Source organism: Scyliorhinus torazame, chromosome 5, assembly GCF_047496885.1.
Source record: "Scyliorhinus torazame isolate Kashiwa2021f chromosome 5, sScyTor2.1, whole genome shotgun sequence".
NCBI classification, from domain to species: domain Eukaryota; kingdom Metazoa; phylum Chordata; class Chondrichthyes; order Carcharhiniformes; family Scyliorhinidae; genus Scyliorhinus; species Scyliorhinus torazame.
Genome location: NC_092711.1, coordinates 187163591 through 187191450, shown reverse-complemented (window position 1 = coordinate 187191450; position 27860 = coordinate 187163591). Strand labels below are relative to the sequence as shown.

At 46.4% G+C, this 27860-nt stretch overlaps 2 protein-coding genes and 1 non-coding gene across 5 annotated transcripts; 2 read left to right on the top strand and 1 right to left on the bottom strand.

Moving 5' to 3' along the window:
* Window positions 1-1231: 1231 nt before the first annotated feature.
* On the bottom strand, window positions 1232-7386 carry LOC140420807 (uncharacterized). Its single transcript, XM_072504857.1, has one exon. The coding sequence runs from the start codon at window positions 5446-5448 to the stop codon at window positions 4534-4536; it is 915 nt and encodes a 304-aa protein (XP_072360958.1). The 5' UTR covers window positions 5449-7386; the 3' UTR covers window positions 1232-4533.
* An 8206-nt stretch (window positions 7387-15592) lies between these two features.
* Window positions 15593-15687, top strand: trnai-uau (transfer RNA isoleucine (anticodon UAU)). Its single transcript has 2 exons — window positions 15593-15630; window positions 15652-15687. It is a non-coding gene; the product is annotated as a tRNA-Ile (tRNA).
* Window positions 15688-22563: 6876 nt separating this feature from the next.
* Window positions 22564-25631, top strand: LOC140420806 (uncharacterized). Of its 3 annotated transcripts, none has more exons than XM_072504854.1 (2): window positions 22564-22675; window positions 24427-25631. In XM_072504854.1, exon 2 carries the CDS (start codon window positions 24529-24531, stop codon window positions 25483-25485), a length of 957 nt encoding a protein of 318 aa, XP_072360955.1. In that variant the 5' UTR covers window positions 22564-22675; window positions 24427-24528; the 3' UTR covers window positions 25486-25631. The 3 variants fall into 3 exon arrangements, with proteins under 3 accessions (XP_072360955.1, XP_072360956.1, XP_072360957.1); XM_072504855.1 differs by having other exon boundaries at window positions 22605-22696; XM_072504856.1 differs by lacking the exon at window positions 22564-22675 and adding an exon at window positions 22704-23117.
* Window positions 25632-27860: the final 2229 nt, after the last annotated feature.

Genomic DNA, 27860 nt, shown 5'->3' with positions numbered 1-27860 from the left:
CAAGAAGGCATACAGCATGCTTGCCTTCATCGGACAGGGTATTGAGTACAAGAGTTGGCAGGTCATGTTACAGTTGTATAGGACTTTGGTTAGCCACATTTGGAATACTGCGTGCAGTTCTGGTCGCCACATTACCAGAAGGATGTGGATGCTTTAGAGAGGGTGCAGAGGTTCATCAGGATGTTGCCTGGTATGGAGGGTGCTAGCTATGAAGAAAGGTTGAGTAGATTAGGATTGTTTTCGTTGGAAAGATGGAGGTTGAGGGGGGACCTGATTGAGGTCTACAAAATTATGAGTTATGGACAGGGTGGATAGCAACAAGCTTTTTCCAAGAGTGCGGGTGTCAATTACAAGGGGTCACGATTTCAAGGTGAGGGGGGAAAGGTTAAGGGAGATGTGCGTGGAAACTTTTTTACGCAGAGGGTGGTGGGTGCCTGGAACGTTTTGCCAGCGGAGGTGGTAGAGGCAGGCACAATAGCATCATTTAAGCTGCATCTAGACAGATATATGAACGGGCAGGGAACAGAGGGAAGTATATCCTTGGAAAATAGGCGACAGGTTTAGATAAAGGATCTGGATCGGCACAGACTGGGAGGGCCGAAGGGCCTGTTTCTGTGCTGTAATTTTCTTTGTTCTTTGTAAGTCCCGAAAGACGTTCTGTTAGGAAATTTGGACATTCTGAACAGGCGCTGGAATGTGGCTACTAGGGGCTTTTCACAGTAACTTCATTGCAGTGTTAATATTAGCCTACTTGTGACAATAAATATTATCCACCCACCTGCAGATCATCTCGTACAATTCTAAATTATTGGCATGTCGTAAATAGATTCAGTTCAAACAAAAGTTCATGCATGGCTTTAATGATTCTGCAGCTCTCTGTTCACCGGCATCCACCTTGTGGATATTTTCCAACTGATTCTGGACCTTCTTCAAATTAATTTGTCCTTTCTGAATCTCTTTAGAAGTCCTATTGAGGATAGACTCGTAATCACTGTCACCCTCTTCTCCAATCCCCAGGAAATCTCTTAACCCCGGCCCGGCTGTATTCTCTGTCAGACTATGTTATCAGTCGTTCCTGTAATATGTCAATCCCATTGTAACTCCATTCATGTTTAACTGAGACTGATTCTTCTCAAGCCAATGATCTTGGCCACTGTGATCTCATTGCTAACTACATTTGTAAGATTTAGGTCCGGAAGTCAGATTACCAGAAAAGGGGTGAACTCAAAAGTGACTTTAGATTTAGATTTATTGTGAAATGTACTGAGGAACAATTTTCTGCGTAGAGTCCAACCAGATTGCTCCATACATGAAAACACAGACCATACGATAAATACACAATGTAAATACATAAACATAGACATTGGGTGATGCACATGGAATTTGGCACTACAACTGTAGAGATGATGCGTAGAAAGATCAGTTCAGTCCATAAGAGGGCCATTCAGAAGTCTGGGCCGGGATTCTCCCCTAACCGACGGGGCGGGGGTCCCGGAGGGATGGAGTGGCGTGAACCACTCCGGCGTCGGGCCGCCCCAAAGGTGCGGATTTCTTTAGGGGCCAAGCACTCACCGTGAGGGTCTACGCCCACGCCGGAGTGGTTGGCGCCCCGCCGGCTAGCGGGAAAGGCCTTTGGCGCCACGCCAGCCTGGGCCGAAAGGACTCTGCCGGGTGGCGGACGTCCGCGCATACGTGGGAGCGTCAGCGGCCACTGATGTCATCCCCGCGCATGCGCAAGGGGGACTGTCTCTTACGCGTCGGCCACGGAGGCCCATGGCACAGGCCCGCCCGCGGATCGGTGGACCCCGATCGCAGGCCAGGCCACCGTGAGGGCACCACCCGGGGCCAGATCGGCCCACGCCCCCCCCAGGACCTGAGCCCACCCGCGCCGCCAGTCCCGCCGATAAGGTAGGTGGTCTGATTCACGTCGGCAGGACTGGCATGACAGCAGCGGGACTTCGGCCCATCGTGGGCTGGAGAATCGCCGGGGGGGGGGGGGGGGGGGGGGGGGGCGCCGACCGGCGCGATTCCCGCCCTCGCCGAATTTTCGGTGCCGGAGAATTTGGCGGCCTGTGGGGGCGGGATTCACGCCACCCCCCAGCAATTCTCCGATCCGGCGGGGGGGTCGGAGAATCCCGCCCCAGGTAACAGCGGGGAAGAAGCTGTTTTTGAATCTATTGTTGCGTGTTCTCAGACTTTTGTACCTTCTGCCCGATTGAAGAGGTTGGAAGAGAGAATAACCTGGGTGAGAGGGGTCTTTGATTATGCTGCCCACTTTCCCAAGGCAGCAGGTGTAGACAGAGTCAATGGATGGGAGGTGGGCTCGCGTGGTGGATTGGGCTGTGTTCAAGACTCCCTATAGTTTCCTACGGTCATGGGCAAGCAGTTGCCGTACCAGGCTGTGATGCAGCCAAGTAAGGTGCTTTCTATGGTACACCTAGAAAAATTGGTAAGCGTCATTGTGGACTTGCCGAAGTTCCTTAATTTCCTGAGGACATATAGGCTCTGTTTTGTTTTCTTGGTCATCGTGTCGACGTGAGTGGACCAGGATAGATTGTTTGGCATGGTTACACTGAGGAATTTGAATCTGTCAACCATCTCCACCTCGGCACCATTGACACAGACAGGGCTGTGTATGACACCGCTTCCTGAAGTCGATGACCTTAGTTTTGCTGACATTGAAGGAGAGATTGTTGTCATTGCACCATGCCAAGTTCTCTCTTGTACTCTAACTCATCGTTGTTTGAGATCTGAACCATTACGGTTGTGTTATCAGCAAACTTGTAGATGGAGTTGAAGCCAAATGTTGCCACACAGTCATTGTATAGTCGGGGGCTAAGCATGTAGCCTCGTGGAGCCCCGGTATTGAGGACTATCGTGGAGGAGGTGTTGTTGTTTATCGTTATTGATTGTGGTCAATGGGTCACAAAGGTGAGGATCCGGTTGCAGAGGGAGGAGCCATGTCCTAGGTTTTGGAGTTTGGATATGAGCTTGGCTGGGATTATGGTGTTGAAGGCGGAGCTGTAGTCAATGAACAGGAGTCTGACGTAGGTGTCCTTGTTGTTGAGATGCTCCAAGGTTGAGTGTAGGGCCAGGGAGGTAGCAACTGCTGTGGAGCAGTTGTGACAGGAGGCAAATTGCAATGAATCAAGGCATTCTAGAAGGTTGGAGTTGATTTGTCTCATGACTAAACTATCAAAGCACTTTATAATAGTAGATGTCAGGGCCACCGGTCGATAGTCATTGAGGCACATTGCCTGGTTCTTTTTTGGCACCGGTATGCTGTAGTTAATTGAGAAGCAACAGTTTAAATATGACGAAAGAGCTAAATGGACAGGAAAAACACATGACCTGTGATAAGTGAGAATGGTTTACCGGTCCCGTAGGACACAGGGACGGATGACGCAGAGTGAGAGCTGGTCTCCGTAGCTGGTGGTGACAGTCTCCTCTGAACGGTTAACTGGTGTGAGCCAGTGTTGGTGTTGGGCTGAAGCCAGTATGGATCACTTCAAAATCTCTTTACTCTCGCCAGCTTGTTTTAACCTTTACACAAACAGTTGGTTTACGTATGGGTCATGAGATCCAATGGCATCAGGGTTAGAAATGTTTTGTTTCGAGGCCTGTGTTTGGGACACGTCCTTGGCAGAGATAACAGACCTGTCCTGTGTTTGTCAGCCAGCAAGATGCTACGGAAGCTTCCTTCCTTTATTAATTTATTTTAGTTTATCCAATTAAGGGGCAATTTAGCGTGGCCAATCAACCTACCGTGCACATCTTTGGATTATGGGGGTGAGACCCACCAATACACGGGGAGAATCTTTGCACAGTGACCCGGGGCCGGGATTGAACCCAGGTCCTCAGCGGCGTGAGGCAGTAGTGCTAAACACTGCGCCACCATGCCACGCTGGATGCTTTCTTCATAATACAGAGAGAGAGCTATTTCATAGAATTTACAGTGCAGAAGGAGGCCATTCGGCCCATCGAGTCAGCACCGGCTCTTGGAAAGAGCACCCTACCCAAGGTCCACACCTCCACCCTATCCCCATAACCCAGTAACCCTACCCAACACTAAGGGCAATTTTGGACTCTATGGGCAATTTAGCATGGCCAATCCACCTAACCCGCACATCTTTGGACTGTGGGAGGAAACTAAAATCTAACTCCGGCCTGCTCATTTTTCTGTCCCTTGCTAATCTAAAGAATGCTTTCTGTCCTAGATATTGCTTACTGTATCATATAAATTAGCTGCCTTTACCTCAGTAAAGCGGGGACATTTGGAATGACTGTGGTCTCTTCCAACCCCCCCCACGAACTTTGTGTTTAATTAAAGGGCCTTTGGCGAAAACCCGAAGTGCTGACTTATAATTTCTTCGACAACATGGTTCAGTCCTGGATGTGATGAACAGTAGCAGTAACAGCAAAATTCAATTCCTACGGTCATTTGTGAACTCATTGGTGTGTCAGCAGTTTGGATGCCCCAGTGAATCACTTCCCACACTAAGAGCAGGTGAACAGTCACTCTCCAGTGTGAATTCACTGATGTGCAGTCAGGTGGACTGAAGACCTGAATCCATTTCCACAAGATGTATAGCTGAACAGCCCCTCCTCAGTGTGAACTCGCTGGTGCTTCAGCAGGTTGGATGATGTAGTGAATCCCTTTCCACACTCTGAGCAGGTGAAAGGCTTTTCCCCAGTGTGAACTCGCTGATGTATCAGTAGGTCGGATGACTGCGCAAATCCCTTCCCACAGTTGGAGCAGGTGAACGGTCTCTCCCCAGTGTGAACTCGCTGGTGTGCACGGAGGTTGGAAGACGACCTGAATTTCTTTCCACAGGAGGTACAATTGAACGGCCTCTCCTCAGTGTGAACCTGCTGGTGCTTCAGCAGAATAAAGGATCTTGTGAATCCTTTCCCACACTCTGAACAGGTGAATGGCCTTTCCCCAGTGTGAACCCGCTGGTGTATCAGCAGGTTGGATGACTGAGTGAATCCCTTCCCACACTCAGTGCAGGTGAACGGCCTCTCTCCAGTGTGAACCCGTTGGTGTGTGAGCAGGCGGGATGACTGAATGAATCCCTTTCCACACACAGAGCAGATGAAAGGCCTTTCCCCAGTGTGAACCAGCTGGTGTGTGAGCAGGCGGGATGACTGAGTGAATCCCTTCCCACACACAGGGCAGGTGAAAGGCCTCTCTCCTGTGTGAATTCGCTGGTGTGTCAGCAGGTGGGATGACTGAGTGAATCTTTTCCCACACTCGGAGCAGTTGAATGGGCTCTTCCCAGTGTGAACTCGCTGGTGTCTCTGCAAGTTAGATAACCGAATGAATCCCTTCCCACACTCGGAACAGGTGAATGGCCTTTCCCCAGTGTGAGTGCGGCGATGAATTTCCAGCCGGGATGCATAATTGAATCCTTTCCCACATTCCCCACATTTCCACGGTTTCTCCATGGTGCCGGTGTCTTTTTGTCTCTCCAGGTTGGATGATCAGTTAAATCATCATCCACAAACACATGTACAGTTTCTCCCCTTTTTTTCAGGCCGTGTAACTGATTACAACCCTTTCCACAGTCAGTTCACTGGAACACTCTCACTCTGGTGTGTGTATGTGTCTTGGTGATTTTCTGCTTATGCTGATGTTTGAAATCTTCTCCCACACACCGAACAGACAAACATTTCTCCTTCCACATTCAAAGACAATGATACTCATGAATTGAGTGACTCTGTCAGATCTTGAAGTGATGTTTGGTTTGAGTTTCCCATCTGTAATCCTGGCCTTGTAATTCTCTGTAAAAGTAGTTTACAAAAGTCAACACTGTCAGTACAGGACAGAAATTCAGAACTTGCAATTCTAGTTTCTATGGGGCATTTTTCCTCTTGATCCCCCAAAGCTGTAAATCCCTGTCCCACACACTCCCTCCTCCCTGTGCTGAAATCCAAACAAAGTTTTTGACAAATATTTCTGTATTTTTTTAACAATTTTGTACAACTAGAGATAACAATATGTTTGATCATTCACTTCAGTCATTACTCGTGACAGAACATTAATCTGAAACCCCCTGACCAACCATACAGAATAGCAGACATTAACTTTGTGTCCAAAACCTGCTGTGTGGAGATTTAATGAGTGATGGTGAAGGTGGCTTCTCCAAACCACCCAGTGTTTCTTCCTTCTTTCTCTCCCTCTCTAACAAAGTTAAACCTGTGCTCAGTCTCATGGTCCATTCTGGTTCTCTTTCTGATGACTAATTAACTCCAATTAAATATTAAGACTGAAGACACAATTTTCAGTCCCTGCTTCAATCTCCATTCAGTAGTTACCAACTCCATCCCTCTCCCTGGGAAAACAGAGGTGAGATCAGTCCGTTCACAATCTCAGTGTCGCAATTGATCCTAAAATGTGTTTCTGACCTCATCTCTTGTGTTATCACTGACATCTGCTGCTTGTGTCTGTTCTGGCTGAATCTGTGAAGTTTGTACATTCCCACGTGTCTGCGTGAGATTGCTCCCATAGTCCAAAGTTTTGTGAGTTAGGTAAATTGCCAATGCTAAATTGCCCCTTCAGTATCCAGGGATATGTAGGTCAGGTTACAGGGATAGGGCGGTGTGGATGGAGGAGTGAACCTGGGTTGAGTGCTCTTTCGGAGGGTTGGTGCAGACTCGATGTGCTGAATGGTCTCCTTCTGCACTGTAGTGACTCCCTGAGTTTGAGTCGAAAAGATTCAACAGTCTGTTTCTTTTTTCAGTGATACTCAAGTTCCATAACAAGTGAGCGACTATTTCAGACTCTCCTTAAAACTGCCAAAGGTTTTTGGTCACCTGCTCCATATCTCCCGATGTGTTTGGGTGTCAGCCTTTGTTTGCTAATTTTCTTGTGAAGTTCATTGGGATGATTGATGATCTAAAAGTTGTTCTTTCTGACTGTAAACCTGATTTCCTGTTTTTACAATAACCATTGATTTCACCAAACTCTGTCTCTGAGTCACTGTCTACTCCGCACCCCCTCCTCCATATCCCATCATCGGCTATTCGCCCAGGTTTACAGCCTCTGCGAACCTCCTCCTCCTCCCATCATCGGCTATTCACCCAGGTTTACAGCCTCTGCAAAGATGGTGGCCACGCATGCTCCCTGGAGACAATTGCCCCCAATAAAGATGCCGTCCGCATATGCGTTATTTCGCTCACTGCCCCACATAAATATGACGGCCGCTCACTCGAGGCCTATTTCCGGTGACCGGAGATGCGGCTCCGAATTTAATTCCCGTTTGCTGCAAAAGCAGTACTGGTAATTTTTGAATTTGGAGTTACAAATCTCCACGGGATGTTTATGAAGCCTCCCCGCCCACTCCGTGGGTTGCATTCCTTTCCAACCCACCGCCTCCATTACTCAACTGCTCTCTATTGTTTCTTGTTACCTCGTCCCAGCTCCTGGAATAGCTCGCACTGCGCATGCTCTACGTAGAGCTGGGTACTGCGCCTGCGCGAGGATGCCTATGTCGCGAATAGGGCACATTCTGAATCGCAGCAATGAGACTACAAGCCATAGCAGCAGAATGAGACCAGTCCGTCCGTCGGGTCTGCTCTGCCTCAGGTTAGGTGGATTGGCCATGCTAAATTGCCCCTTAATTGGAAAAAAAATAATTGGGTACTCTACATTAAAAAAAAAAGAGTCTGCTCTGCCATTCAATCATGGCTAATATTTTTCTCATCTCCATTCTGCCTTCTCCCCATAACCACTAGTCGCAGCATGATTCAGATAAGGATCGTCCCATTCTGGAACAAGTCCCATCTCCCAGTTGTCAGCACGGTAGCAATGGGCAGCACGGTAGCACATGTGGCTAGCACTGTGGCTTCACAGTACCAGGGTCTCAGGTTCGATTCCATACTGGATCACTGTCTGTGCAGAGTCTGCAGTTCTCCCTGTGTCTGCGTGGATTTCCTCCGGGTGCTCCGGTTTCCTCCCACAGTCCAAAGACTTGCAGGTTAGGTGGATTGGCCAAAGCTAAATTGCCCCTTGATGTCCAAAAGGTTAGGTAGGGTTCCTGGGTTATGGGGATAGGGTGGAAGTGAGGGTTTAAGTGGGTCTGTGCAGACTTGATGAACCAAATGGCCTCCTTCTGCACTGTATGTTCTATGTTCCCCAGTACAGGTGCCAATGTGCCATGAATTCATACCCATTTCTACCACAGCAATCTTCAAGCCAAGCATTTACCTCCTTAATCGTATTGACCCTGTGTCTATTCGCTTGTGGCTCAGGTAATAATCCAGAGATTTTGGTTCTGCTGTTTAATTTAGCTCTTAGCTGTTCATACTCTCTTAGCAGATCCTCTGGCCTTGTTCTACCTATATCGTGGTCCACAACAACTGGAATGTTACCCACCTCCTCCAAGTTCCTCTGCAGTCCGGATGAGGTATCCCAAACCCAAGTACTAGATAGGCAACACGACCTTTGGGATTCTCGATCCTGATCACTGAGAACAGTGTCAAGACCCTAACTATAGTATCTCCAATTCCGACTACATTTTTGTTTCTCTCCCCGCACTTGAACGGCTCCCTGTACCATTGTGCTGTGGTCAGTTTGCTCATCCTCCCTTCAGTCCCTGTTCCCATCCACACTGGGAGCAAGAAGCTCAAACCTCTTGTATAGGGACTAGGACTGAGGCTCCTTCAACGCTATCTCCTGGATCGCTCTACCTGCTTCACTTGCAGCCACACCCTCCTATCCTTGACTACTGGCCAAATTGATGTTAGTTATTCTAAGGACTGTGACTGCCTCCTGGAACACAATGTCCAGATACCTCTCCCTCTCCCTGATGTGTCGCCAGAGCTCAGAATCCAGCTCATCAATTGTGAGTCGGAGTTCCTCAACCAACACTTATTGCAGATGTGGTCACTGGGAATCACAATGGGATCCACCAGCTCCCACATCATGCAGGAAAAACACATCACTTGATCCTCTATCTCTATTTTATTTAATTCGTTTTTAATTTGATTTGTAAATTAAATTTTAAAAAATAACTCATTTTTATATCGCTCCTTAGTCTGAAAGTAATTTATAACCAGTAGCACTTACAGGCTATAAACTACAAAACATATTTTCAAACTATAAATGATGCAAGGTGTGAAGACTTACTAACCTTACCAGCTACTTACCAATCAGCTCTCTCCCTTGTCGCCTCAGCTGCAGCAGGACAAGAACCCTCTCTGATGATTTAAAAGATACACAACAAGGAGAAAAAGCAAAGAGCATATCTCCCCGTTTTGCACTGAATTCCCAATCGGCTTCAAATTCTCAAGTTTGAAGCTCCCTCGGTCTGTGCCACCCTCCGGATGGGACCTCTCCCACAGCTTTACGGGATGTGGGTATCACTGGTTCGGCCAGCATTTATTGCCCATCCCTATTTGCTCTTCAGAAGGTGCTGTTGCGTTTCCTTCTTGAATCACTGCAGTTCTTGAGGTGTAGGTACACCTACTGTGCTGTTAGGGTGGGAGTTCCAGGATTTTGACCCAGTGACTGTGAACGAGCGGCGATATATTTCCAAGTTCGGGTGGTGAGTGACTTGGAGGGGAACCTCCAGCTAGTGGTGTTCCCAGATATCGTAAATAGGGCTGAGATGGCTCAGATGATTCACACACCAATAATCTTCAAAAGCAAGTAATGAACACCTCTTGATTCCTAATCAGGCTTTAGATGATGGACAAATAACTGCCCCTCAGCTATCAGGGTGGAGCAGCTCCTTATTGACCATTTAACAGGGTAACTGAATTGCTGGGCAAAGACTCTGCCATAGACACTCATATTCATAGAATTCTGACAGTGCAGAAGGAGGCCATTCGGCCCATCGAGTCAACACCTACCTGCTGAAAGAGCACCCTACCTCGGCCCACTACCCTGCCCTATCCCTGTAACCCCACTTAACCTTTGGACACTAAGAGTCAATCCACCAAACCTGTACATCATTGTTGAATGGAAATTAATGACAGGTGATCCGATTACAATTGTAGCTACTGAGCAAGGTACAACATGAAAACTATTAAATCAATTGACACAGCAACTGCCAGCACACCAGCAATGCCCCATCCCATCACATTTCTGTCTGAGGTCAACTTAACAAAAGTAGAAATTCCTATTGTTAGATGTGAACGCAATGGAGTCTGAGCAGGTGCAATAATCAAGTGCTTTTATTCCCCCATGGACAGAAGAGTTAAAGTACTCCTTGGGGTGGCACGTTGGCTCAGTGGTTGGCACTGCTGTCTCACAGCACCAGGAACCTGAGTTTGATTCCAACCTTGGCCGACTGTCTGTGTGGAGTTTGCACATTCTCCCGGGTCTGTGTGGGTTTCCTCCAGGTGCTCGGGTTTCCCCTCAAAGATGTGCAGGTTAGGTGAATTGGCCATGCTAAGTTGCCCATAAGTGTCCAGGGATGTGCAGATTAGGTGAGGATGTGGGGATAGGGCAGGGCAGTGGAACTAGGTGGGGTGATCTTTTGGAGGGTTGGTGCAGACTCGATTGGCCTTCTTCTTCATTGTAGGAATACTGTTCTATAAAAATAGGTAAAATATTTTGAGATTTCAAAGCTGCAATGTTAACCAATGGGAAAACTGAGTAAATCCCTTTGTGTGTGTGAAGTATCTGAATGGTCCCTGTCCCCGGTCTCCACCTGTAGCCACCTGGGTTGGCCAAGTCCCGATTTAAAATGGAGAACAGCAAAGGCTGAAGGGAAATTCAGCCAACACAGGCAGAAACTAGCAGGTGCAAGTTACTGTGTATTAAACTCTGCAAAAGCCCAGACAGCATCGGTACAAGCAGCCATCTTCATAATAATGTAGCAGTCATCTACATACTAATGAGCGATCCCCGGGAACAATCGCAACATTTGGGATCAACAAAGCCAAGTCAGACTCCCCGGCGCCAGCAGGAGCCAACACAAAAGAGGTTAACGGACACCTCAAGACCGCCCATCAATCAGGCAACTGCTCCAGTATTGGAGAAATCGAACCAAGAGATTGGAACGAAGTCCAATCACTTGGAACCAGGTACAGGGACCACCCCAAAAGGCGGGAAGCCCCTGGGGACTATAAAGTTAAGCCCCCAAGTTCAAATCGTTCTTCTTGACTGGGTCACTCAGCAACGCGAACCAACCTTGACAGTGACCGGTTCAACGGCCGCCGACATCCAGTAAGTCTTAAGTCAACGCTCACTACGAGATAGGCGCTCCTAGCTACCAATCTGTACCAACTTCGAATCCCGCAGACTCAGAACCCGAACGAAAGGCCATTTGTTCCCCTGACCTGGTGGGCCAGTCCAGAGCTAAGTATAGGCCTGTTAGTTGTAGAAGTAGCTTAGAAGTAGAATTTGTGCATGAGTAGCGATTACTGTGTATAATAAATGTGCTTTGATTTGAATCTTACTAATCGGTGTATTGAGTTATTGATCATTACTTGAACTTGAACCTCGTGGCGGTATCATAAAGATACCTGGCGACTCAAGAGCAAAGGTTATAAAACAGAGCCAATTGAACCAACCAAAAGTTAGCTACATATTACTGGCGACATCTGACGGGACCCGAACTAGAAGTGGCTTCACCACTCCGGGAGAACCCAAAAATTTGAATTAGAGGTCCAATTCAGAATAGAAAACTACAAGTGTTCAAGCAGTTCTGATCAATCCTCATAATTCGGAAGTGTGTTAAATGCATGCGTAACTAACAGGGCAATAAGGTAATACTGTTAGATTTTTTTTGTTGCGACAAAACTGTCGGGAGTTTGTATTTCGGAAATTTAGAAAGCCGTAACCGTAACTACAGCACTGCCTTAGTCCCCCTGTTCCAAATTTTAAAAGAAGCATTCAGATAAGAAAGATGGCAATGCAGGCAATGCAACACCTCATGAACCCAGAAGAATTTGCGGTTGCAGCGACCAGCAGCAATAGAGTCGGACAGTGTCCCATATGGGAGGAAGAAATCAGGAAGTACCTCAAAGGGAAAGGATGGCCCCATTGGAGCGAATTCTGTAGCAATGAGGAAACAGGGCCCGGGAGTATAGGACATACTTGGTGGGAGAACCTGAGCAAGATTCACAAGAAGAGCTTAGGGAAAGCTCGCAAGCCGATGGCAATCGTGTCCTGCTTGGCACAATTGCGAGGCACAGAGGAGGTCGTTAGGACGCTCCGGAAAGAGATAGAAGGCATACACGAATGAGCAAGGTCGATGTCAGTGAGGTAGAAAGAGAGAACATAGAGTTAAGGAGGAAGTTGGCAGCAAAAGACGGAGAGGTGGATAATGCCAAGTGTGCACACCAGTCTTGTCTGGCGCACCGAAGCAGCTTCCAGTCCCAGTATGAAAAGGCCTATCAGGACACGCAATGTGCAGTCCTGGTACGAGAAGAAACCGAGAAGCAGGTAGAGGCATTGCAGAGGCAGTGTAGTGACCTGAAGGCAGCATTAAGAGCACTCCATGCTGCCACCACAGAGCAAAGACAAAGCTCACTAGACCATGCAAAGTAACGGAAGCAGATTGCAGAACTGCAATCTCTGCTTTCAGTTCAAAAAGGATTCCAGGAAATCTTCGGAGCAAAATTAGATGAGGAAGACGGCCCTGATTGGGAAGAGTTAAATGAGACAGCGCAGAGATATGTTCAGGGAACATGTGCGCACGGAAAACCTCAAAAGAGGAAAGCGCCCCAACCCCCCACAGAGCAGATAGTTCAGGCTCCAATGAATCCTGTAACCACCCACCGCACAGCCACATCAGACGATATGGAATTTCTGTACAACATTCCCTTAACAGGACCCAATTACGGGACGCGTGCGAGCAAATCACACCGTTCCTCCTCACCTCAGACCCCCACCACTTCTTTGCCAGAGTAAAGCAGCAGGCGACCATGTACGGCCTGGATGAGTGAGAGCATGTAAAGCTCACAGTTTTGAGTTTAGACCCTTCGGTCGTAGCAGCCCTTCCCGACCCACAGAATGTAGGAGGAGGCACCCTTGCAGAAATGCATACCTAGGTACTAGACGCGATCGGGTATAACCGGGGTGACCCCGTAGATGGCCTCAACAAATCCAGGCAAAAGAAAACCGAGCACCCCACAGCGTTTGCTGGACGCCTGTGGATCCACTTTGCAGCAGTTTTTGGAAACTTAGACCGTGCCCATTTGTCCCCAGCCAACATGGCCCAATGGACCCGCACCCTTATCTCCCATGCCACAGAAACAGGACAAAAACCTTGCGCGAATTATGATCCCTCAGAGGAGGCTCATAATGATAAATAGGTTGTAAAAAGATTGTCACGCATCAGTGAGCAGTCTGTACAAAACAAAACCGCAGTTAAAAATCCCGAAGAACAGCAGGCAGAAACAGACATACAAGCAGTTAATACACACCAGAACCCTGCATGGGTAAATGAAAGCAAGAACAACCCCCCAACAAAGTCACAGGAGGGTTACAACTGTGGACACTTGGGACACTTTGCAAGCGAGTGCAATGCCCCACAAAAGCCACAGAGAGCCCAGCAGACGGGCACTCTAGGTAAGAATAAGACAGAGCCCATACATAGTGTGAGCACCCGTTCAGATCAGACGGACCTGAACGGAATGGACTGATGGTGTTCAGGCTCCCCCAGTTGGGTCTGCGACACCCTTTGGGATAGGTCCGGCCGACCAGTAGTTGCAGCAAAGATACGGGGACAGCCCATCGAATTTCTCTGGGACACAGGAGGGTCCCGCACCACAAACAATTCCTCCACCATGTTTCAAAAGGACACGTGGCCCACTGCAGCCACTATCACCCTCAGCGGCTTTACATTTGACTTTTCCCTACATTTAGCTTATATCCCGAGAACACCCCGAACTTCCCCAACAGGTCCATAATACTCTCCATGCTCTCCAGCCTCCCTGTCTGATCCTCCCCAAACACCTGCAGAAGGCATTCTTCAAACCGAAGGCCCAGTACCTGGGCCGGGATATTGGTCAATATGTCCCACATGCCACCAGGTCCTTACCCTTTTTTAACAACAGCAAAATGGATGTCTGTCCCATCATCTCCGATAGCACCCCCTTAGCTACGAGATCCTCAAACATCTCCACCAACAGCTGCACCAACCTATCCAAAACTTTCCAATAGAAAACTGTATTTAGGGCAGCACGGTGGCACTGTGGGTTAGCCCTGTTGCCTTACGGCGGCGAGGCCCCAGGTTTGATCCCGGCTCTGGGTCACTGTCCGTGTGGAGTTTGCACATTCTCCCCGTGTTTGCGTGGGTTTTAGCCCCACAACTCAAAGATGTGCAGGCTATGTGGATTGGCCATGCTAAATTGCTCCTTAAATGGAAAAAATTGGGCACTCTAAATTTAAAATAAAACTGTACTTAAATCCCCACCTAAAATTAATTGATGCGTGTCCAGACTTGGTATGGCCACCAACATCCTCTTCATAAACCCTACATCATCACAAATTGGGGCAACCGCACTAACCAACATCATCAACATTCCTTCCAATGCACCTGTTACTACAACCAATTTGCCCCCCTGATCTGCCACCACCTTGTCCATCTAAAACATAACCCTCTTACCCACCAGCACCACTACCTGCTGGGCCCTGCTACCAAAGCCCGAATGGAACACCTGACTCACCCAACCTTTCTGAAGTCTAACCTGATCCTTCACCCTCAAATGGATCTCCTGCAACAGCAACAGCTTCTTCCCTACTGCCATCAGACTTTTGAATGGACCTACCTCGTATTAAGTTGATCTTTTCTCTACACTCGAGCTGTGACTGAAACATTATATTCTGCAGTCTCTCCTTCCTTCCCTATGTATGGTATGCATTATCTGTATAGCATGCAAGAAACAATATTTTTCACTGTATACTAATACACGTGACAATAATAAATCAAATCAAATCAAAACATCGTCTCTCAAGCTCTTCAAATGCGAAAAAATTCTTGTCCGCTTCATTGATTGATATTTATTGTCACATGTACCGAAGTGCAGTGAAAATTATTTTTCTGCGGCCAAGGGAACGTACACAGTACGTACATAGTAGACAAAAGAATAATCGACAGAGTATATTGACAAATAGTGATTGGTTACAGTGAGGAACAAGGGCTAAACAAAGCAATACACGAGAAAGAGCAGCATTGGGTGTCGTGAACAGGGAACAGATCATTCCTAAGGAGAGTCGTTCAGGAGTCTAGTAGCTGTGGGGAAGAAACTGTTCCTATGTCTGTATGTGGGGTCTTCAGACTTCTGTATCTTCTGCCTGATAACCAACCCATTTCCACATTACCATTTATACCGGGGCCTCTCATCCCCCCTCTCCTTCCGATCAGTCATGGCCATGGCCCCCGGCCTCTCCCGCAAGCAGGACCAGGCCTAGTCACCACCAGCCAGCTACCACCCCCTCCCTCCCCATTCTCTGTAACCCATTGACCACTTACTCTCGAAACCACTTCTCTCTGCATCCACCCCATCCCCTTCACCCCCGTCCCCCATTCACACCTCCCATGCAGAGATGCCTCCGTCTGCCACCAAAGGAATCATATTTATCGCAAGTATTGAATGTGAAATGTAATGACATCAAACTAACATAATGACAGGCGCTCCAGTGGCGCAATCGGTTAGCGCGCGGTACTTATACAGCAGTGCAGACAGCGAGCTATGCCGAGGTTGTGAGTTCGATCCTCACCTGGAGCACAACTTTTGCTGGATCATGGGTGGGGAATGTACTGTTTGCAGCAGATAGCATTGCAATGGAAATGCACGGCAGACTTTGTATTGGTTTATTATAATCACCTATTCAGGGATGTACAGGGAAGTCGGGAAGACCAACAATGTGTCAGTTAATGTCTCTCCCATTGGCTGTAATTTGTTCTCGGTGACAGTAAACGTCAAGAAAAACTTGTGGGTGACGCACGGTGTTGTCTTTCAACCACAAATATCACCCGGCTGGAAGTGATTCATAAATTCTGCCGCCCAGTTTCCAGGGAGTCTGAACAGGCAGTCTGTTCTTTTAGGCAGTACTGATAAACCCATGGGGAAAGCCGTTACCAGCTGATGCATAAAACACACATGGAATAATCTGACCCTGAGGACCAAGCTGATTGTTTAGCGGCTCTGATTTCTCAGCACATTGCTGTGTGACTGTGAAACATCGGATTGGATTTGTTTATTGTCACGTGTACCGAGGTACAGTGAAAAATATTTTTCACATGGACCATTTACAGCTCTCAGAGAATCAGCTCAATCATTTCCATCTTGGATGTGTGTGCGGTGCATTGTGAGTATTCACTGACAGGACAAATTCAGGAATGAGGCAATCCTCTCAAAGGCACAACTTCCAACTAAATCTGTCAAACTCATCAGGTAGCTTCTTGGGTACGTGATAATCTTCCATCCCATGGACGGATCGGAGGAAGCCAGCTTCCTCCAACCCGTCCATGGGATGGAAAGTTATCACGTACCCAAGAAGCTACCATGTGCTGAGGTATCTGGAGGCAAACAACCAGTGCGATACCAGAAGATCCGCTTCAGTGATATTTGGAAAGTGACATGAGGGCGTAAATACTAATTTTCATACCAGAATGTTACTTACTGCACCCAGAGGAAAATGGCGACATTTCCTGTTGGCCATTGTGCATCCCCAGGAGGATTCGTGGTTACAGTGTCTTCATAATAGACACAATGAGGAAACATCAACCCACAACCACATCTATTAGCTTCATTCTGACTCTGACTTTGAGGCACAATCGGCCTCCCAGGGTTGACCTCCTCAGCCATCAGCAAAGCTGCGGAAAATGAAGACATGGAGCTATTTGCCTCACGTCCCTCATCTCATAAATAGAAGGAAGTCGGTCATGTTTATGAAATTAGTTTGCTAACAGTCTGATGTGTTTCACATTCACATAAGATCGCACACAGTCTGGCACACACACTCTCTCACACACAGGCGCGCGCGCACTCTCACACTCATACCGACACACACTAACACACAAACATATACACACTGTCAAACCGACACACATGCACAGACACTCTCTCTCTCACACACACATACACTCACGCACACTCACACTCATAGCACAGACAAATATGTCATCTTGTCTTAAGGCGGGTAGAACCTCATTTCAATTTACTTAACCCATTTTTGACGAGCTGGGAGGCTCTTTGGTATTTAAGAATCGAAGAAAATGTCCCCATTATCATTCCGGTCATATCATATGATCCAATAATCTCTCCCCACATCCTGTCTGTTGAGGTGTGAATTATAACTCACATGGTCCCCATAGAGTGCCCTGGCCAACATTCCACCCTTTAACCAGATGAGCAGTGACGGGAAACCAGGAATTGAAATTCTTTGCTCTATTGCTGACTTTGACCTGCGATATGTCTCGTTCATCTGGAATTAGTTCATCCGGCAATTTTGGCACTGGTTGCAGAAGGCGATTAAGCAATACATCAGCGGAAATTGATTTATGATCCATTAATATCACAGATAGTAACTGACATCAGCTTCACAGTAGCTGCAATCTCAATGTTTCGCCAGCAGATTGAAGTGAATCTTGATGGTTTACATCACACAAAACAATTAGTACAGCGATGGATCCTGTCTCTTTTCTTATTAATCTGTTCCTATCTATATCTGCATCAGACTGGATGGTATATTGGTTGGTGTTGCACATCACCCTGTTTCCACCAATATTGCATCAATCCCCATCTCTGATAAAATTAGGCAATCATGGTGGCGCAGTGAGTAGCACTGCTGCCTCACGGCGCCAATGTCCCAAGTTCAATCCCGGCTCTGGGTCACTATCCGTGTGGAGTTTGTACATTCTCCCTGTGTCTGCATGGGTTTCGCTCCCAAAAATGTGCAGGATAGGTGGATTGGTCATGCTCAATTCCCCTTAATTGGGGAACAAAAAATGAATTGGGTACACTAAATTTATATATTTTTTTAAAATTACACAATCACTTGTGTTCCCAAATCCAAAGGATCAGATCTAAGTTCTGCAACCTTGTAATGTCCAGCCATAAATGGCAGTGGACAAAACAACAAATAACCATAAGACATAGCTGCAGAATTAGGCCACTCGACCCATCGGGTCTGCTCCGGCACTCAATCATGGCTGATATTTTTCTCATCCCCATTCCCCTGCCTTCTCCCCATAACCCCTGATCCTGTTATTAATCAAGAACCTATACATCTCTGTCTTAAAGACACTCAGTAACACTCACTGGATGAGGCGGCTTTGCAAAATTCCCAACATCAATGATGGGGAGCCAAACCCAGCACAGCAGTGCAACAGACAAGACCGAAACATTTTCAACAATCTTCATCCAGAAATAATGAGTGGATATCCATCTCAGCCTCCCCATGAGGCTCCCAGTATCACAAATCCCTGACTTCATTGATATGGTAAGAAGTCTTACAACACCAGGTTAAAGTCCAACAGGTTTGCTTTGAATCACTAGCTTTCGGAGCGCAGCTCCTACCTCAGCTCAGAAAGCTAATGATTCCAAACAAACCTGTTGTAAGACTTCTTACTGTGCCCACCCCAGTCCAACGCCGGCATCTCCACTTCATTAATATGATTTACTCCATATGATTTCAAGAAAACGTTGATGGTATTGGATCTTGCAAATGCGAGAGGCCCAGACCATATTGTGACAATAGTACTGAAGATTTGTGCTCCAGAACTTGCTGCGCCTCTACCCAAGTTGCCCAGTACAGTTACAATACTGGCATCTGCCCGACAATGTGGGAAACTGCTCATGTATATCCTGTATACAAGGAACAGGGCATTTCTAACCCGGCCAATTACCACCCTCAGTCTACTCTTGGTCATCGGTAAAGTGGTGGGAGGGGGTCATCAACAGTGTTATCAAAAGGCACTTACGTAGCAATAAACTGCTCACTGACATATAGCTTCTATTCAGCCAGGGTCACTCAGCTCCCTATCTCAACACAGCCAGAGTTCAAACATGGATATGAACTCCAAAGCCGAGGCGAGAGTGATGGTGCTTGACATTAAGGAGGCATTTGACCGAGTGTGGCATCACTCCACTGAAATGGATTTCCTCATACCTGAACATAATTCAAGGCGGAGGATTGAGAGGAGATTTTGGAGAATGTTGCCAGTTGGCAGCTGGGTAAAATGGGAAGGAACCAAAAATGAAAACCTAGTCTCCAGCTTTGTGAATCTTTAGAAACTCTTTGGGAACCGGAATCCGAGGAGAATGAAGGATGATCTGTCCAAATGAGCAGAGACAGTCAAGGCACCTTTCCCTTCCTTAAGACGATGTAGCATTGACTCTGATGTTTCAGTGAAATTAACTGATCTGAGATGTTGAAAGATTCTCGCTGCTGCACACCAGGAATTGAAACCTAATATGAGCTTCGGAACTCAGAATTGGTTACAGATAAAGCACCAAAAGGCTCAAAGGGAGACGACAGTGGTTGTAGGAGAGCTGGTTCCCGGTGACATGGATGTGTCTGCAGTGGGGGGGGGGGGGGGGGGGGGGGATCACACTGTTCCCGTGTATCCACAATGAATTCCCCATCCTTTATTTTGGAAGAGCAAAACTGATAGAGAAAAATTGTCATTCCAGTAGAGGCAATCTGAAACTTTAATTGGCTGGCATCCTGGTTTAGGATATCTTCTGAGCTAAGTTTGCATCAGTCTCTGCTTCACAATTGATCAGCATGTTTGGGCCGATTCAGCAGCGTAGTTTTCACTGCTTTCTCCCTATGAGCATTCCTTATCTCACAGTTCAGGGTTGTTATTTACAAGAAACAATCCCAGACCTTTATCAGCTCACTTTTCCCAGACGAATTCCCACATGAATAACTTGTTACTTTCCAAATATTAATTTCTTAAGAATTAGAAAATAATTCGAGCTACCATGTACCTACATCAAACCCATTAGAAATCTATGCACCTTTTGGATTCAAACAAACCCATCAATTATTCTATTTTACCCAGCCACACAGTGACTGAGGCAGGAGAATGCAGCGATATTCCAGCCCCACACATTTTAAATACCTGCTGCCAGCAGAAAGCATGGACTACAGTTTCAATCAGTGGGTTACTGCCTATTCCTGGGACACAAAATATTCCAACCCGAGTCAAAACTCCCTGTTTCCAAGTGATGACAGTTTTCCCTGTGCATGTTAATTAACGAAATGTTTGTGAAAGGTAATGGTTGAAAAGGATTGAGAGATTTCAGTGCAGGACAGAAGTGAAATGGATCAACAGAGAAACAACACATTTCCAAACAGAGTACAAATTGACGGAAGCAGAATGACTCTCCCACATTTAGTTTGTTTACTAGTTCCATGCCCCGTCACTTCTGCCTTGCACCCTCAACCCTTTTGTTCTTTAACCTCTCAATTATTCACCCAATCAGACGCCTTCCTTCTCCCCCCCCACCCCCCCCATCCCACTTTCTTGTCTGTGAACTGTATGAAAACCTAGAGCATCTCTAACTTCTTTCCAGTTGTGAAAAGTTCACTGTTTCAATCTATATAAACGTGACCTGATCTGTTGAGAAAAGTTGTGGAAATTAGGGCGAAAGATGTATAGTCAATTACTCGCAGTTCAAGGGTTTTACAATTACTTCCTCAATGTAGTGCTTTGCATATCCTCTGTACAAGTGAATATTCCCGGATCCAATTCCAGGTGGAAGCAATGTGTTTTGAACTACGATAAATAAGCAATTGACAGAAAGGTAAGTTTCATGTGGAACAGTGTGTGATTGCTATCTTATTCTTTGAAAGCTGTGTATTTTTGTTCTTTAAACAGGGAACGATAAGTCAGAGAAAACTGATCTGCTGTGACCAAAAACAAGATACTGCAGATGTTGCATATTCCACCTCAAAACAGAAAATGTTGGAAACAGTCAGCAAGTCAAACAGCTTCTATAGCGAAGGAAACAGATTGAATGTTTCACGTTCTGACCTTTTATCCAAACTGGAAGAATGTAGATATTTAATGGTTTACAAGCAAGAACAGATTCAGGGAACAGAGATGAGGAAAGGAGGAAAGACCACCTTGTGAATGGATGGAAGGCTGGAGTGAATATACGTCAAAGGGGATGATCGTGCAAGGGAACACTGGATGATAATGAGAGAAGGAATTAAACTAATGGGACAAGAAAAGAAGCAAATGAAGGTGCAAAGGAGGGATGGGATTTGGATTGGGGTTTATTGTCACGAGTGCCAAGGTACAGTGAAAAATACTGTTCTGCATACAGTCCAGACAGATCGTTCCATACTTGATAAACATGGGACACATGATGGATACACAATGTAATACATAGACATCAGGTAAAGCATACGGAGTGCAGTACTACTCAGTGGAGAAGATGCGTGGAGAGATCAGTTCAATCCATAAGAGGGTTATTCTGGAGTCTGGTAATAGCAGGAAAGAAACTGTTTTGAATCTGTTAGTCTGTGTTCTCAGACTTTTGCATCTCCTGCCCGGAAGAGATTGGAAGAGAGAATAATCCGGGTCGGAGTGCTCTTTGATTATGCTACCCGCTTTCCCAAGACAGCGGGAGGTGTAGACAGAATCAATGGATGGAAGTCAGGTTCGCGCAATGAACTAGGCTGTGTTCACAACTCTCTGTAGCTTCTTATGGTCTTGAGCCCAGCAGTTGCCATGCAAGACTGTGATGCAGCCAAGTGGGATGCTTTCTATGGTGCATCTGCAAAATTTGTAAGAGTTAATGTGGACATCCTGATGAAGCATAGGCACTGTTGTGCTTTCTTGGTCTTCGTGTCGGCGTGGGTGGACCAGGACAGAATGTTGGTTATGGGCACACCTAGAAGTTTGAAGCTGTCAACCATCTCTATCCTCAAATGGGAGCAGTGGTTATGATCTGAGAATGTTGAAATGAGTTTCTTCTCTCGACAGACATCAACAGGTCTGCAGTGTACTTGCAGCATTTTCTGTTGTGGTTTCAGATATCCAGAATCTGCAGTATTTTGCTTTGATTTAGCTGAAAAGTGTTATGAATGTGGAAGCCATCATGATTGGTCTTTAGATTCATGTCTGAACTGGTAACCAGGGGATAAAATCCATCATGGAAAGAATGTTCACCGTTGAAAGTGGAAAGGGATTTACACGGTCATCCCATTTACTAATTAATCTATACAGTCACACTAGAGAGAGACTGTTCAGATACTTCATTTGTGCAGAGGGATATAGTCCCCCACCTGTTAATAGATCGGCTTTAAACATTCAAACAATTTGAACCACAATCGGCACATTCTAGTTCATAAGTCACAGTTTAAATTTTCCATGTGTCGATGTAAAAAGCCTTGTTCATTGCATAAACTGTGACTCCGGTGAGTTTACATTTAATTGTATAGGTTTGTTCTATTGTTAATTACGCCCAAACAGAATTGTGGTGTCTGCGCACTTTCGTGGCTGCATTTTAATAATTTTATATGTTGGTGGTATCGCTCCAATCGTAAATGACTTTCAATGGTGAGGATATGACCCAGCATTCGCAGCGGGTCAGAATGAACCCGATCCTCACAGCAGGAGTCGCTTGTGCAGACGCAGTGTCCGGTTGTGAAATGGGCATGCGCAGTGTGTGTTCTGATCTGCGCCTGTGCAGTGTTGGTGCTGCTGCGGTTATATCGGCTCCTGAATTCGAGGGAAACGGCTGATTCTGGAGGGTAATAAAGGCGGCGGATTAGGTGGGGAGTCTTTATAAACACCGAGTGGAGGACTCAAAACCCGAATTAGAACCGATCTGTCCCGCGATCGCACGAAACGGGCCTCGGTAGCAGCTGCTCAAAGGCCCTAAATTTCCGCATCTCCAGCAATGCGCAGGCGCAACCATCCTGCTCCAGGCAGCAGGAGGAGAGAATGTTGCACTTTCTATCTTCTACTGACACTGATGAATTTTGGAAATTCCTTTTACAGGGGATTAGAAGGGGAGAATTTACACACACAATTCAAATCCAGAAAAAATGTTTGTTTCCTCTCAACATCTATCCTGAACTGACACTGATCATATTTTTCTCAGGATATTAGAAGAGCAGAATTTGAAGGCGGAAAGCTCAAACCAAACATCGCATCAAAACCGAAAGTCATTCGATTAATCAGAACCTGAATGTGTGTGTCTCTGGAAAAAGATTCAAACATCTGTGTGACTGGAAATAAGGAAGAGCAAATTCATGGAGGGATTTGAAAAGGATGAGCATAAATTGAGCAGCTGTTTAATTGGGAGCCTCTATAGATCAGCAAGGACAGGGTGATGAATGAGTGAATGGGACTCAGTGCAGAGGACATAGGCAGCAGAGATGTCAATAACATAACAAGATTGTATGTTATGTCACTGGATGAGTTCAGTGGCCTGGAAACTTGGAGTCAAATCCCACTGCTGGTGGAATTTATTTAAAAAAAAAAATTTAGAGTACCCAATTCATTTATTTTTCCAATTAAGGGGCAATTTAGTGTGCCCAATCCACCTACCCTGCACATCTTTGGGTGAGACCCATGTAGATACCGGGAGAATGTGCAAGTTCCACATGGCCAGTGACCTGGGGCCGGGATTGAACCCAGGTCCTCGGCGCCACGAGGCAGCAGTGGTGACCACTAAGCCACCTTGCCGCCATAACCGGTGGAATTTAAATACAATTAATACTTTTAAAGAAATCTGGAAGTGAAACATAGTTTCATGATTGCCATTACGGAGACTATCTAAAATTGTCATAAAAACCCGAATATCCTTTAGGGAAGGATATCTGTCATTACTTGGTCTGGCTGACAAGTCACTCCAGAACCACAACAATGTGATTGACTCTAAACTGATATCATGGGATGGGCTACAAATGTTGACCTTGCCAGTGACGCTCTCATCCCATGAACAAATTTAAAAAAACCTTCTATTTTCTGCAGGGTTGAATGTGGGAAGCTGGTCAGGATTGTGATAGAATAGTTAAGTCTCGAGATAACAAAGAGATGAGAGTTCCAAAGACATGAACTGAGATGAGCAAAGTCGGCGACATTACTTAAATAATCACCCTCGCAGAGGACACAGATATTTGGTCGGAAACTCATGCTGCTCACATTAACCTGCTACACACGGACTTCAAAGTGGTGGAGGTTGAGGGTCTGGGTAATTTTTGCCTTAAAGTTCTGATCAAGTTATAGATTTATGAAAACGCTCTCCTTCAGCCACATTCACTCCTTCCATGGAGGCCAGTCTTGTGCAGGGCCAGACTGGGTGGCAGGTTCCCTTCCCTGAAGGATATTTGAGATCCAGTTGGGTTTTAACAACAATCGAGCAGCTTTCATGGTCACATTTTCCTAGTGCCGGCCCCACAATTGGCCAGATATGCAGCTCAATTTCACAATTTGTCTTTGTGTTTTTGTGGGTTCTCTCTCACTCCCTTTTTTCTGTTTTAAATCAATTTCACAGGATATTAGAAGGGGACGATTTGCAGTCAGGAAACAAAGCAAACCATCAGGATCTGACAGAGTTCTCCAATTTACCGTAACCTGAATATCATGGATTTTGACTATGGAAGGAAATAGCACAGTTCACACTGGGGAGAAACCATACATGCGTTCTGTGTGTGGACCAGGCTTCAGCCAATCATCTGGGCTCTTGAGACGCAAGTGCCGTCACACAGAGGGGGTGTGGAAATGTCAGGAATGTGCAAAAGTGCTCAGATCCTCAGTTGAGCTGAAAACATATCAGTGCGCCAACATTGGGGAAAGACCATGCACCTGCTCAGAGTGTGGGAAAGGATTCACTCATTTATCTCAGCTACTGATACACCAGAGAGTTCACACTGGGGAGAGGCCGTTCATCTGCTCCCAGTGTGGGAAAGGCTTTACTCAGTCATCCAACTTACGTACACACCAGCGAATTCACACGGGGGAGAGACCGTTCATTTGCTCCAAGTGTGGAAAGAAATTCACTCATTCATCTCATCTGCTGACACACCAGCAAGTTCACACTGACAAGAAACCTTTTAAATGCCCAGACTGTGGGAAGTGCTTTAAAAGTTCCAGAGAATTATTGTCCCATCAACGTGTTCACACTGACGAGAAACCGTTCAGGTGCTCTCAATGTGGAACTGGGTTCAGACAATCATCTCATCTAACTGTTCACCAGCGGGTTCACACTGGAGAGAGACCCTTCACATGCTCCGAGTGTGGGAAGGGATTCACTCAGTTATCCAACCTGCTGACACACGAGCGAGGCCACACTGATGAGAGACCGTTCACCTGCTCCCAATGTGGTAAGGGATTCACTCGATCATCTGACCTGCTGATACACCAGCAGCTTCACACTGGGGAGAGGGCATACATCTGCTCTGAGTGTGGGAAGGGATTTACTACCAAATCCCACCTACTGAGACACCAGAGAAATCACACAGGTGAGAGACCGTTCACCTGCTCCGAATGTGGGAAGGGATTCACTCAGTCATCTGACCTGCTGATACACCAGCAAGTTCATGATCAACTATAATGATTGGATTCTGATATTAAATACATCCAGAATGGACACTGTCCATTGGGGTCTGTTTGTGCTCATGTTAATCAACTCCAGCCCAGTTATACATGTTAATATTCAGGAAAAATGTGAAATAAATCAGTTTTGTCTTGAATACATAATGTGTGAGTCTTTATTATCATGAAAGCAATTTAGTTTAGCATTGCGCAGGTCAAGGAGACACAGCCTGAGTGAGTGAGACACAGACAGAGTGAGAATTTGGTAATTTGGTGCAGTGAGGTAATTCGGTGAAGAGTGGGAGAAGGTGCTTTTTCCCTACTGTTTTGTTCTCTCTCTTTCTTCGGGCCTAATTTCGGGAGCCGTTTGGAGGAGGAGCAGTCTCTGTGAGTATAAAAACCAAACGGTAACTTCCTGTTTTCCAGTTTTTTTTCCAAAAGTGACATCAGAGGGAAGCTGTGATCTGATTGGTTGATAGCAAATCGGCCCCAAATTTAAAAAAAACAGCTAAACTCGTAAACTTAAATTAAACTAATTAATTAATTAGTGATGGCTGGTCAGGTGATGTGCTTGAGCTGCTTGATGTGGGAGCTGGCAGATCCCATTGCGAGCTGCAGCGACCACATCTGCAGTAAGTGTTGGCTGCTCGAAGAGTTGATGAGCTGGAGTCTGAGCTTCAAACACTGAGGCACATCCGGGAGGGGGAGACTTACCTGGACACTGTGTTTCAGGAGGCAGTCACACCTGTCAGAGTAAGTAGTTTAAATCCTGCCAGTGGCCAGGGACAAGTCAGGCAGGTAAAGGGAACCAGCAGTCAGGAACTCAGGAGCCTCAGCCCTTGACCCTGTCCAACAGGTATGAGGCACATGCTCCCTGTGTGGATGGCGAACAGGGCAGCAGGAAGGATGAGTCAGCTGACCAAGGCACCATGGTTCAGCAGGTCATTCAAGGGGAGGGAGTAAATAGGCAAGTTGTAGTTGTAGGGGTTTCTATTATCAGGGGGATAGATAGTATCCTTTGTGAGCAGGATAAAGAGCCCCACATGGTATGTTGCCTGTCCGGTGCTAGGGTGCGGGACATCTCTGACCAGCTTGAAAGGATACTGGAGAGGGAGGGGGAGGATCCAGTTGTTGTGGTCCATGTAGGTACCAACAACATAGGCAAGCCTAGGAAAGAGGACCTATTTAGAGATTATAAAGAGCTAGGATTCAAATTAAAAAACAGGTCCTCAAGTGTCATAATCTCCGGATTACTGCCCGACCCACGTGCAAATTGGCATCGGGAGCCAAGAATAAGGGAAGTTAACACGTGGCTGAATGAGTGGTGTGGGAAAGGGGTTCCTTTTCATGGGACACTGGCATCAGTTTTGGGACAGGGGGACCTATACCATTGGGATGGTCTCCACCTGAAACAAGCTGGGACCAGTGTTCTGGTGAAAAGAGTAAATAGGGTGGTCAATAGGACTTTAAACTAAAGACTGGGGGAAGAGAAAGTCAGGGAACCAAGAGGTGAAGTAATCAGTGGGAAGCGTAGCTGCTTAGGAATACAAAAAAGCACGAAAAGACAAAACTCAGGAGAGGTTACGATAGTCCCCATCCCACAAAATATGATACAGTGTATGGAAAGGCTCAGTAAACCAAGGTCCACCACACTAAGAAAACAAAACGGGACGGTCAATAGAGAATTAAAGGTGCTATATTTAAATGCGCGCAGTGTACGGAGCAAGGTAGATGAGCTTGTGGCCCAGATTGTGACTGGCAGGCATGATGTGGTAGGCATCACAGAGACAGGGGGTTCAGGACTGACATTTAAACATCCAGGGATTCACAACCTATCGAAAAGACAGAGAGGTGGGCAGAGGGGGCGGGGTTGCCTTGTTAATTAGGAATGAAATTAAATCAATAGCACTAAACAACATAGGGTCAGATGATGTGGAGTCTGTGTGGGTAGAGTTGAGGAACCACAAAGGCAAAAAAACCATAATGGGAGTTCTGTGCAGGCCTAACAGTGGTCACGACTGGGGGCACAAAATGCACCACGAAATAGAAAGTGCATGTCAGAAAGGCAAGGTCACAGTGATCATGGAGGACTTCAATATGCAGGTGGACTGGGTAAATAATGCTGCCAGTGGACCCAAGGAAAGGGAATACATTGAATGTTTACAGGAGGGCTTTTTGGAACAGCTTGTGATGGAGCCCACGAGGGAACAGGCCATTCTGGACTTAGTGTTATGTAATGAGCCAGACTTGATTAAAGATCTTAAAGTAAGGGAGCACTTAGGAGGCAGTGAGGGAGCACTTAGGAGTAGTCTACAGGCCACCAAATAGTAACATTATGGTGGGGCAGGCAATAAACAAAGAAATAGCTGATACATGTAGAAATGGTACAACAGT

Bases quoted from the DNA above. Each gene is read 5' to 3' on its own strand.
- LOC140420807 (XM_072504857.1), bottom strand. From the start codon at position 5,448: ATGGAGAAACCGTGGAAATGTGGGGAATGTGGGAAAGGATTCAATTAT.
- LOC140420806 (XM_072504854.1), top strand. From the start codon at position 24,529: ATGGAAGGAAATAGCACAGTTCACACTGGGGAGAAACCATACATGCGT.